Raw genomic sequence first — 12,472 nt, 5'->3', positions numbered from 1 at the left:
AGTCATTTTAACATTCTTGCACCCTTACAGTTGATTGTTTTTCCATTTAATTAACAATGCTTTAAATTTAGATGCATACAGGTCTTTGTAACCAACAAGTATTTTTAATGTTATTACAGACATTCCACATTTAAAAAAAAAAGTACTATGGTATTACTGTGTTTTTTGTACTATGCACCATGGTATTATGTGAAATATTATGTCATATGAAGATGGTAATCATTTTATTACTATAGTATATACCAGAGTACCATGGTTTCACCATTTGAGGCCATAACTGTACTATGGTACATCCACATTTATAGTATTCTTTATATAATATTTGGTCATATGTGACCCTGGACCACAAAACCAGTCTTAAGAAGCACAGGTATATTTGTAGCAATAGCCAGAAATACATTGTATGGGTCAAAATTATAGATTTTTCTTTTATGCCAAAAATCATTAGGATAATGATAAAGATCACGTTCCATAATGATATTTCGTACATCTCCTACTGTAAATATATAAAAACATATTTTTTGATTAATAATATGCATTGCTGAAAACTTCATTTGGACAACTTTAAAGCGATTTTCACAATATTTTAATTTTTTATTTTCACCCTTAGATTCCAAATTTTCAAATAATTGTATCTCGACCAAATATTGTCCTATTCTAACTAATCAATACATCAGTAGAAATCTTATTTATTCAGCTTTCAGATGGCGTTTAAATCTCAATTTAAAAAAATTGACCCTTATAACTGGTTTTGTGGTCCAGAGTCAAATATGATATTTTGTCAGGCTCTTCTACCAGTTTATGGCAACTGACTGTTGACTGATAAATTGTGCATCCTTACTGTACTCACAGAATGTCTTATTTAGATTGAAGGCTATTTCTCTCTCACCGCCCTCAGATATGCCATTTTTGTAAAGTCATTGCCCGAAATGTCCACTCTATGGATGACTACTTTCCCCTCTGGCAAGATAAACACTGTTTCATGCCTCAAAGACTTTGCTCACTCTGAGGATTTAAAAAGTTGAACTTCAGAGGAGGTGAATAAGTGAAATAAGGGATTTACATCTTTGTTGTGAATTTTCATTTCTCTTCAGATGTTGGAGTGCCGTTCGGAGTAGTGTTTGGAGGGACGGATGTCAACGAGGATGTAAAAGATGAGCACAAGCGAGCTGTGATGGAGGAAGTACTGCGGAAAGCCAGGTCAAATTTACTTTGTCTTGATGAAAGCTGACTCTTATCCTGCTCCCCTGCTCTAGTCAGACATAATTAAAGGAATAGTTCGACTCAAAATGAAAATCCTGTCATTTATGACCCATTCCAAACCTGTATGACTTCCTTAACTTTGTGGAACACAAACAAAGAGATGTTAAAGGGTTACTTCACCCAAAAATTACAATTCTGTCATTAATTACTCACCCTCATGTCATTCCAATCCAAGCCTATTTTAACAATGTCCTTACTACCTTTTCAGACCTTGAATGTGGTAGTTGTACTGTTTATGCATGGCCAGAAAGCTCTTAGAGTTCATCTAAAATATCTTAATTTATTTTCTGATGAATGAAGATGAATGAAGGTCTTACAGGTTTGGAACAACATGAGGCTGAGTAATTAATGACAGAATTTTTATTTTTGGGTGAACTAACCCTTAAAAAATGTTACTGGTTCTCTTCCATGCAAATTTAAGCTCTATTTCTCACGTAAAATCTCATATTTTCTTCAGAAAACTAGTCATATGGACCAGTTATGAAGCTTTGAAGGTGCTTTTGCATTTATTTTTTTTTAAGTTTGAAATCTTCAGTCGTCATTCTTCCAAAAGTTTGTGCTCTATGGAAGTCGTACAGTTTTGGAGTGAGGGGCGAGTAAAGGATTTGTATTTGTAGGTGAACAATATGAAAGAGGATTATATAAGCTTATAGTATATTGTTAATCTCTGCTAAGATTAGTCTTTAATTAGTCGTCTAATCTGTACTGGATAAGGTGGTCTGGATAAGCATATTGTGAATGATTTCTGAAGGATGATGAGACACTGAAGACTAGAGTAACGATGCTGAAAATTCAGCTTTGCATCACAGATAGAAATATATATATATAAATAGAAAACAGTTATTTCAAATTGTAAAAATATTTTACATTATTACTGTATTTTAATCAAATAAATGCAGCGTTGGTGAGAGTAAGAGATTTTATTAAAACATCTCAAACTTTTGACAACTACTCCAATAGGCCTTTGACCCCAAAAAGGTTTTATGTGGCATTTTTTTCTTCTTTTTCATCTGTAGAAGATTGAATCTGTATCTAAAGCCTGTCAGCTATGGTTTCAATTCATTAGCCAGGTGTTATAGATTCATGTGATCTGTTTGATTAATACAGGCAGGCTCACACCCTTTTGACAGTCTTAAGGGAATAATTGTCACTAGGGAGCATAAGAACGATAAGAGCCCTTGCACTTCAAACGCATCTCCCAGAGAAGACCCCCTGCTGCTGCCGTTACTGACTAACCTTCACATCTCCTGAAACCGAGATGAGGGACAGGGAATGATGAAGAGGAGATGTAAGGGAACCCTTGGGGTTTAGTTGCAATAATTTGGAAAAATAACAACACTCGGTCTGCTTTTTACTTATTTAAAATCATTGTTGGCACAACCCCCCCAAAAAAATCAAAGAAGACCTTATGTCTTATGTATGTGCGTTTGTTTTGAGTTTGAATAAAGGGAGCTTTAGGATGAGGCTTGACAGCAAGACAGAGGCATAGTCCAAACTTTATGGCTTTTATTTTTTCTTGAAATAATACAAATAGAGAGAGCTGCAACAGCCTGAACCATATTGAAAATCTGGGATGTAAAATGCATTTTGAAAAGTTTTGAGAAGCGTAAAACAGAAACATCAAGGTCACATTTAAAATAAAAATATAAAAGTATTTTTTTTATTTCACTTTTAACAATTTTTCAATTTAGAAAAAAAAAAAAAACAATCTCTTCATCTTCCTCCTCTTCATCATCCTAGCTTCAAGTGTTACTCAGAGATTGCATTGCAGAGCTTTTATTTGCATGGCTTGACTTGTTTGATTTACAGATTTTTGGCGGCCGCTGACAGCTTTGATGTCTAGGAAAGTGTGGAATTGCGGTGAAATGAAAACGTTTGAGCGTAGTCACTGGGGCGAACCTCGCTATCACAAACCAGTGCAGAAATCTGACTTATCATGTTTCTTTACATGTTAAACATGTCAACTCACTTTCTTCATCTTTCTCTCTCTCTCACAAATTCAGGTTTGCCGTGGCGTTCACTGATAAACTGAAAGAACGTGCTGAGGAGCTTTTGGTGAGAAAGATGGGGTTTACAGCACTACAATTATTTTTAACATGGATAATAATTTTTTTTTTTTTTTGAGTTCCAAAATATCATATTAGAATTATTTCTGAAAGATTATCTGACACTAAAGACTGGAGTAATGATGCTGATAATTCAGCTTTGCATCAAATGAAAAAATTACATTTTCTAGTACAGTGCCCTCCACATTGGCACTCATGGTAAATATGATCAAATGCACCTGTGGAAATAAATCTGCATTGTTTATCCTTTTGATCTTTCATTCAAAAAATTCACAAAATTCTAACCTTTCATTTAAGTAAAACAATGAAAATGGGGCGGGGGCGGAGGGGGGGTCTCATTATGAAATAAATGTTTTTCTCTAGTTCATGTTGTTCACAATTACTGGCACCCCTAGAAATTCTTATGAGTAAAATATCTCTGAAATATATTCCCATTAATATTTACATTTTTTAGCACACCAGGGTGGAGCTAGGAGCATGAAACTGTCCAGCCATGACTTCCAGGTTTTTAAAAATGAAAAACACAAAGGACAAATTGCCTTAATTGTCCATCACAAGGAGTAAAACCAAAGAACATAGTTCTGATGTGCAGAACACGATTGCCTAGCTTTACAAAATAGAAAGTGGCTGTAAGAAAAGAGCTAAAGCATTGACAATTTCCACCATCAGGGCAATAATTAAGAAGTTCCAATCAACTAAAGATGTTACAAATCTGCCTAGAAGAGGACATGTGTCTATATCGTCATAATGGATGGTGAGGAGGACACTTGAGTGGTCAAAGACTCTCCAAGGAGTACAGCTGGAGAATTGCAAAGATTAGTTGAGTCTTGGGGCCAGAAAGCCTTAAATTCAAATAGCCCCTATATCACTACATGTTGTTTAGGAGGGTTTCAAGAGAAATCCTGCTCGTTCATCCAAAAACAAACTCCAGCATATTTAGTTGTTGGATACGACTACAGTGGGGCAAATAAGTATTTGATACACTGCTGATTTTTCAAGTTTTCCCACTTACAAAGAATGGAGAGATCTGCCATTTTCATCATAGGTACACCTCAACTGTGAGATACAGAATCTAAAAATCTCACATTGTATGATTTTTAAATATTTAATTTTCATTTTATTGCATGAAATAAGTATTTAATACAATAGAAAAATAGAACTTACAGGTACAGAAACCTTTGTTTACAATGGCAGAGGTCAGATGTTTCCTGTAGTTTTTGACCAGGTTTGCACACACGGCAGCAGGGATTTTGGCCAATTCCTCCATACAGGTCTTCTCCAGATCTTTCAGGTTTTGGGGCCCTCACTGGGCATCACAGAGTTTCAGCTCCCACTATTGGATTTTCTATTGGGTTCAGGTCTGGAGACTGGCTAGGCCACCCCAGGACCTTGAAATGCTTCTTACGGAGCCACTCCTTATTTGCCCTGGCTGTGTGTTTCGGGTCATTGTCATGCTGGAAGACCCAGCCACGACCCACCTTCAATGCTCTTACTGAGGGAAGGAGGTTGTTGCCCAAAATTTCGTGATACATGGCCCCATCCATCCTTCCCTCAATACGGTGCAGTCGTTCTGTCCCCTTTGCAGAAAAGCACCCCCAAAGCATGATGTTTCCACCCCCATGCTTCTCGGTTGAGATGGTGTTCTTGGGATTGTACTCATAATCCTTCTTCCTCCAAACACGGCAAGTGGAGTTTATACCAAAAAGTTCTATTTTGGTCTCATCTGACCACATGACCTTCTCGCATGCCTCCTCTGGATCATTCAGATGGTCTTTGGCAAACTTCAGACGGGCCTGGACATGTGCTGGCTTGAGCAGGGCGACTTTGCACAATGAAACTTAAAAAAGAGCTTTCTGGCAGCAAACACTCGAGATGAGTTTGGTGCAAACAGGGATAAAAAGTATCCCATGCCCACATATTAAACTGCTGGATCTTTAATGTTCTGGGTCTATTTTTCTGCCAGAGATCCTGGACATGGTATCATGGATTCTATCAAATACTAAGAGAAAAAAAATGTAAACCTGACTGCCACTGTTTGAAATCTTATAATGGGCCGTGTTTAGATATTCCATCAGGACAATGATCCAAAACAAACACGAAAATGTGTCACTAAGGACAAAATGAAGCTTCTGCCATGGACGTCTCAGTTCGCTGACCTGAACCCTTTAGAAAATTATGGGGTGAACTGAAGAGGAGAAGCACCAACATGGAACTGGGAATCTGAAGGATCTGGAGAGATTTTGGATGAGGGAATGGTCTCTGATCTCGTTAGATGAACTCCAAACTCACCAGGGAGAAAAAACAGAGCTGTTATCTTGGGAAAAGAACTTTGCAATAATAGGGTGGCAATAATTGTGGCCAACGTTAACTAGAGAAAAAAATTATTTCACAATGAGACCCCCCCCTCCCACACACACACACACACTTTTTATCTTTTTACTTCAATGAAAGATTAGATTTTGTGATTTTTTTTTTTTTTTTTAACAAAAGATAAAAGAATAAACAATGCAGATTTATTTCCATAGCTGCCTTTGCTCATATTTACCAAGTGTGCCAATATTTGTGGAGGGCACTGTATATACTTAAATAGAATATGGTTACTTCAAATTGTAATAATATTGCACAACATTGCTGTTTTTATTGCATTTTCAATCAAATAAATGCTTTAGTGAGCATAAGAGACATCCAAAAAAAAAAAAAAAACAATCTCTAACAATAAACAATACTAACTCCAAACTTTAGACTATAGTGAATGTAGTAGAAAATGTCCTTCTTAAACTTAAAGTGTAGGCACTTTGAATGGATAATAAGTAAACGAGGTAATAAAAATGCCTGTGTTTATTTCTAATGGTTAAGCGATGAGGAAAAAAAGGCTACTGCAATAGCTGATGCTATAAATAATACAAAAAGGATTTAACGGCTACAAATGCAATATCCTGCCTTCAATCCTGTAATAGCACAGCATTAAAATCACTATTTCCATGTTTTATCCTCAAATGAAACCGCAGACACATGTGGAAGTCAAGGCAAACAAGATCGCTCTGTTTCAGTCACACACACACCAGGGGTCTCCCTCTCCCAGGACTGATAACATCCAGCCAATTTCCCCTCCGTCTGTGTGAAATTATCCACTTTATCTCAACCAGCCATTTACATATTATTCTTTTATTACCTTCCTGCTGCTGTATTGTTTTTTTTTTCCTCGGCTGGTATTGATTTAGGCGAATCGTGGATACGCTGTGCTGCACAGAGATTTTTTTAGCAGATATTTTCTGATATTACATTAGCCGAGGACATTTTTTGGGCATGAACTTTGAAGGTGGATAACTCTTTTATCATAAAAAGAGATATTCTGAAGGTTGACATTTAGTTTTATTTTCATCTGCAGGGCTTCCAGGGTCACAAAACCTTATAAAATATTTTAGAGACAATGAATCATTTATAAAGTAATGTCAATGTCTAAAATTAGTGAAAAAAAAAATAAAAAATACACTACGCTGCTCACCAAGCCTGCATTTATTTGATCCAAAATACAGCGAAAGCAGTAATATTGTGAAATATTTTTACTATTTAAAATAACTTCTTACAATTTGAAAATATTTAAAATGTAGTTTATTTCTGTGATCAAATCTAAATTTTCATTACTCTAGTCACATGATCCTTCAGAAATCATTCTAATATGCTGATTTGCTGTTAAAAAAAACATTTATTATTATTATTATTATTATTATTATTATTATCAGTATTTAAACCAGTTGAGCAATTTTTTTCAGGATTCTTTCATGAATAGAAGGATCCAAAGATCAGCATTTATCTGAAAAAAAAAAAAAAGCTTTTGTAACATTACACAGTATACCATTCAAAAGCTTGGAGTCTTATAATATATAATTAGTAGAATTGTAGAAATTATTATTTTAGATAGAATTATTTATAATAGAATTATTATTATTATTTAACAAGGATGCTTTAAATTGATCAAAAGTGGTGATAAAGACATTTACAATTTTACAAAAGATTTCTAAATATAATTAAATAGATAAATGCTGTTCTTCTAATCATCAAATTAACCTAATAAATTATACTCAGCTGTTTTCAACATAATAATAAATGATTTTGAGCAGCAAATCATAATATTAGAATGATTTCTGAAGGATCATGTGACTAGAGTAATGATGCCCAAAATTCAGCTTTGAAATCACAGAAATAATACATTTTAAAATATATTAAAATAAAAAAAAACAGCCATTTCGAATAGCAAAAGTATTTCAAAATTGTACTGTTTTTGCTGTACTTTGAATCAAATAAATGCAGGCTTTAAAAAAAAAAACATTAAAAATCTTACTTTCTTAAAACTTTAGACTGGTGGTGTAAATGATGATTTATAATAATTGTAATTATTATTAACAGTTTTTTTTCCAGTAAACATGAACCTCTGGAGAAGTCATGGAAATGAATTGGTCAATAGGTTGGGAATGCACATCTTACACTACTACTAATGTCCAGTAGGGGTCTAACATTTATTTCTTGACCATTTTTTCCAGGTATGTGAGAGCAAGAAGATTTATGTACAGCCTCAAGGTAGCGTTTATTAATACTGCATGTTTCCTAATGGCATTACATTAAAGTTGTGGGCCAAAATGCATTTTTGAAAGGCCTTTAAATATTTGTGAACTATATTATGTAATTACTAATTTGTCTACGTATGTTTCCAGGGATTGAGACCAGAGCGGCATCGCATTTCAGCTGGAGTGACTTTTTACACAGCACAGGTGTGACACCTTCACCAATGCACCAATTTACTTAATGCCTGACGTCATTAAATATATGATAGACATATTGGAAGAAGAACATTAGATGAATTTTCAGACCCAGTTTGATTAAGAACTTTACATATGCATTCATCATCATCATCCCTCGCAAACACTCTGATCATTTTGATCAGCAGCAGACGTCACCCCATTAAATATACATGTGGTCTTCAGCCCTCAGCGCACTTGAAACAGGCTCAGGAGCACTCAAACTTGATTAGACAACCTGATCGCCTTCAGGAGTGAGGAGGTTGTGCATGTGAGTCTGTACATGTATAACATGCATATTTATTTTGACATAAGGCAACAAAATGAAGGAAAAAAAATGAGAAAGAACAAAGATGTATTTGTACTTATTTATATCACTTACATTATATCAGTTTGTCAGTTTTGGTGATTTAAAGTGCCCCTATTATGCCTTTTCAAATATGATATTTCATGTAGTGTGTCATGTAGCTGTATGTGAACATAAACTATCTGCAAAGTTGTGACGCCGACAGTGCACTATAAATTAAGTTTTTGTCTAACAAAAAAAAGAGTCGGCTCACATTTGCCTAAACGAGTCGTCAGCAATTCGAATCTTTTTTCTGTAACGGCCACACGTCACGAGCTACACATTTGCGTAATGTCCGCCCACGTTCAATTTCGTGAACAACTTGCCCGCCCACAAACAGTAGGCCTACCATTTTCACGTGGATTAACGTTACATCATGTCAAGGAGACGCCCTGCACTGTGAGAGTGAATTTGTTTTATATGCCCTTCCGAAAGATGAAACTACCAAGAATGAGTGGTTAACATTAATTTTTTCAACACCTCAGCAGTCCAATGCCAATCTTGTGTTGTGTTCGCGTCATTTTACTGATGACTGTTTTTCCAATCTTGGGGAGTAAGGTTACAACGCGAGATTCACCAAACGCTTGGTTTTAAAAAATGGATCAGTGCCCAGTTTATTTGGACCGGCTTGCTCCTCTGAACTTCTACCTGTAAGTATGATTAATAATTGATGATTGTATTTTCTAGCGATCGTTCAAAATACGTCTTTGTGTACGTTATGGTGTGTAACAACCCCGCACATGTCTTGGTAAGCGGCTAACTTGCGTTTCTGTAGTTCTGTTGTTCAGCTGTGAGTGCAATGTAGTCTAAAAATTGTGATTGATGCAGCTTGACTGTCTGTCTGCCTTATTAGTTTAAGTAATGATAATGATAAACGATGGCTTAACGCAGTGTTATGGGTTGTACGTTACAGTGTTGAAGTTCACAACGTAGAGGTGTGCCCGGTTCGCTTACAAAAGCAAATTGCAAGCACTTTCCACAGTTATAATATGACACCCACTGAGAAACGTCCTGCTCCTCCGAGATAGGGCCGATTGCAGAACAGCAGAACCATACGTCACAGCAGTCACATGGCAGCAGCGCCACGGCAGCAGGCTCAGACGGTAGTGGGCGAGTCTCCATCTGAGATCGAAAGTGGGTGAAAATAATGATCAACTTATATTTTTCTATATATTTTTAAACAGTATAAACTGAGTACAAAACTCAAACAAAAAACAAAACAAAACTTGAGCAATAGAATGTTTTTATTTAGTTAAACTATATTTTTTACCTAATCATTTCAGTATTAACCAATTTTTGATTGTACATAATACCATGTACTATACACTATACCCATCATAAACTGGATTTTCCCAAAAAATATTACAAAATCAAACAAAACATATAGCACAGAAGGCACACATTTAACAACAATAATAACCACACATTACTCACCTAACTAAATTAGTTTAAACCTAAAATAAATCAAAACTCTTTAAACATGCAATTAATCCAGAGGCATGATTTGTTCACACACTCATTAAGGAAATGTCCATATCATCCTTAAATTCAAAGTGAAGCATGAAGGGCTCTTTGGCCAGCAGACTCTCATCATTTGTTTCTGCCATTATAAAAGTTCATTATGTTGCTGCACATGAAATATAACGCGAATAACATTAAATAAATATTTTTTTATAAGGTTACACACTGATTATTTATAACTTAAACCCCATTTTTCTACCCATCCGTTGGTCGCGCATATACGCCATGTTTGTAGTTTTTTTACACTTTTTATGCGTATTTGTAGTTCTAATCAAATCCTCGTTCAACACGCAATGTGTTGTGGGCAATATAATAGCCGTTAGAGTGCGCATTAATCCGTACTTCGAATTCTAAAGGTAAATTGTAGTAGACCTTCCGGAAATCTTTAGAATACTTTTTAGGACATACCAATTCTATTTTCGAATACTATTTAGGACGGATATTTTGTGGGACCTGATTGGGCTGCAGCAGGAGACTCCGCCCACTACCGTCTGAGCCTGCTGCCGTGGCGCTGCTGCCGTGTGACTGCTGTGACGTATGGTTCTGCTGTTCTGCAATCAGTCATTATTGCCTGCTCCAGTCGTGCTTGCAAAACAGTTTCTTGTCGATGTGCCACTTCAACCGTTTCATCGTCAGACTCCGGCTCGAATTGATAGGGTAAAATCGAGGCTATCTTTTCTATGCATTAACAGGTCTCCACAGCTGTCATTCAGTTATGCCAATGGGTATCACATTTGATGGATAATTATGGTTATTTTTTAGATTATAGTGATTTGTGTGTTAAATTTAATTTTCAATGCTCAATTAGAGAATACAATAAGGTAATAAAGGCCATCCCAGTTTCCCTACAAACAATGATACAACAGTTTGTATTGTACTCCAATAATGTACCAGAAATGAGAACACTTTGTATTGAAGGCATAAATTTAAAGAGCAAACAATTTAAAAATAAGTTTATTAGAACGCAATTAACTAAACAATACTTCCCCAGTCAATTGAAAAGGAAATATGTTCTTCAAGAATTTAGTGAAGAAGAGGCAAAGAAAATAAGGAAGAGATACTTATTATATCCGGTTCTTCCTAAGGCCAAAGAAGTGACATTTAAAATTCTAAATGACATTTATCCATCAAATAACTTTTTGCATGAAAGATTTAATTGGGAGAATAATACATGTGGGTTCTGTGAGAAAGACATGGAAACAGTAGAACATTTGTTTTTCTACTGTGAACCTGTGCATCATTTTTGGCTTGAATTTCAGAACTGGCTTCATTCCAAGCATATATCAATATACCCTTTGACTGTGGTTTCAATTAAAGTTGGAGTATTGGTGAAAGATAAGAACCTGGACTTTTTGATAAATAACCTAATTATTTTGTGCAAACACTTTATTCATCGTTGTAAGTATTTAAAGGTTAAACCCCACTTCATCGGATGGAAGAATGACCTGAAGATAATTGCGAAGTCTCTTGACTATATGACTGACAAAAACGCCCAGAATCTCCTTGATAATTTGTACTCATTCTTGCTGTTAGAATGAGACCCTCACCCTTCTTATTTATTTATTATTATTATTTTTTTTTTTTGTATCTCGGTTTCATTGTTTATTTTTTTTGTTAGTTTTTTTTTTTTTCCTCTTTTTTTTTTGTTTTCAATTTGATGTATCAACACTAGCAATGTGTGTTAATTTTTTAAATGTGCCGATAAAGTTTGTATTTGAATTATACACAATAAAAAAAAAAAAAAAAAAAAAAGTTATGCCAATGGGCGTTTCGTTTTGCGCTGAAGCGGTAGACCAATCCAAAAGGACTGCACCATCTGACCAATCACAGCGGTGAGGGCTCACTGAAAGGAGGGGTTTAGAGAGACTGATTCTTCGAACTGCTTCACACGAGTCGTTTACGAATCATTTAGAAACGGGGTAAAATTAAATCTAATTTTTGAGAAAACTAAAGTGTTTTTTGAACTTGCATACATGTAAACCTGTTTTAAGAGACTATTACAACAATATTAACTACCTTAAACATGGCATAATAGGGGCACTTTAAAGGGATAGTACACCCAAAAATTTTAATTCTGTCATTAATTACTCACCCTCATGTTGTTTCAAACCTGCAAGACCTTTGTTCATCTTCCGAACAAAAATGAAGATATTTTTTTTATATAAAATCTGAGAGCTTTCTGACCATGCATAGACAGCAGTGCAACTGACACATTTAAGGCTGTAAAAGGTTGTAAGGACACTTTCTTCATGTTTTATATAGCTGATAGAAAGGTTTGTTTGTTTTATAGACATTGGGTAAATGTCTACACAGTTAAATCACAATTTTGTCAATTATTTTCACAGATACCATTCAAAAGTTTGAAATTGGTGAGTTTTTTTGTTTATAAAAAAACTCTCTTTTCCTCACCAAGGCTGCATTTATTTGATCAAAAATACAGTAAAAACATTAATAGTGTGAAATAATGTTACAATTTAAAA

The 12,472-nt window shown here is 35.1% G+C and overlaps 1 protein-coding gene across 1 annotated transcript in view; it reads left to right on the top strand.

The window, feature by feature from the left end:
• Window positions 1-12,472, top strand: part of glt1d1 (glycosyltransferase 1 domain containing 1) — a 50,445-nt gene that overhangs the window by 1,775 nt on the left and 36,198 nt on the right. The window contains exons 3-6 of the mRNA XM_073819793.1: window positions 1,095-1,200; window positions 3,267-3,318; window positions 7,871-7,907; window positions 8,042-8,098. Of these exons, the coding sequence (XP_073675894.1) occupies window positions 1,095-1,200; window positions 3,267-3,318; window positions 7,871-7,907; window positions 8,042-8,098 (252 nt within the window). The remainder of the gene's footprint in view (window positions 1-1,094; window positions 1,201-3,266; window positions 3,319-7,870; window positions 7,908-8,041; window positions 8,099-12,472) is intronic.

This window comes from Garra rufa, chromosome 15, assembly GCF_049309525.1.
Source record: "Garra rufa chromosome 15, GarRuf1.0, whole genome shotgun sequence".
NCBI lineage: Eukaryota > Metazoa > Chordata > Actinopteri > Cypriniformes > Cyprinidae > Garra > Garra rufa.
Note: the sequence above shows the minus strand (reverse complement) of the source record. Positions and strands in the feature narration are given on the sequence as shown.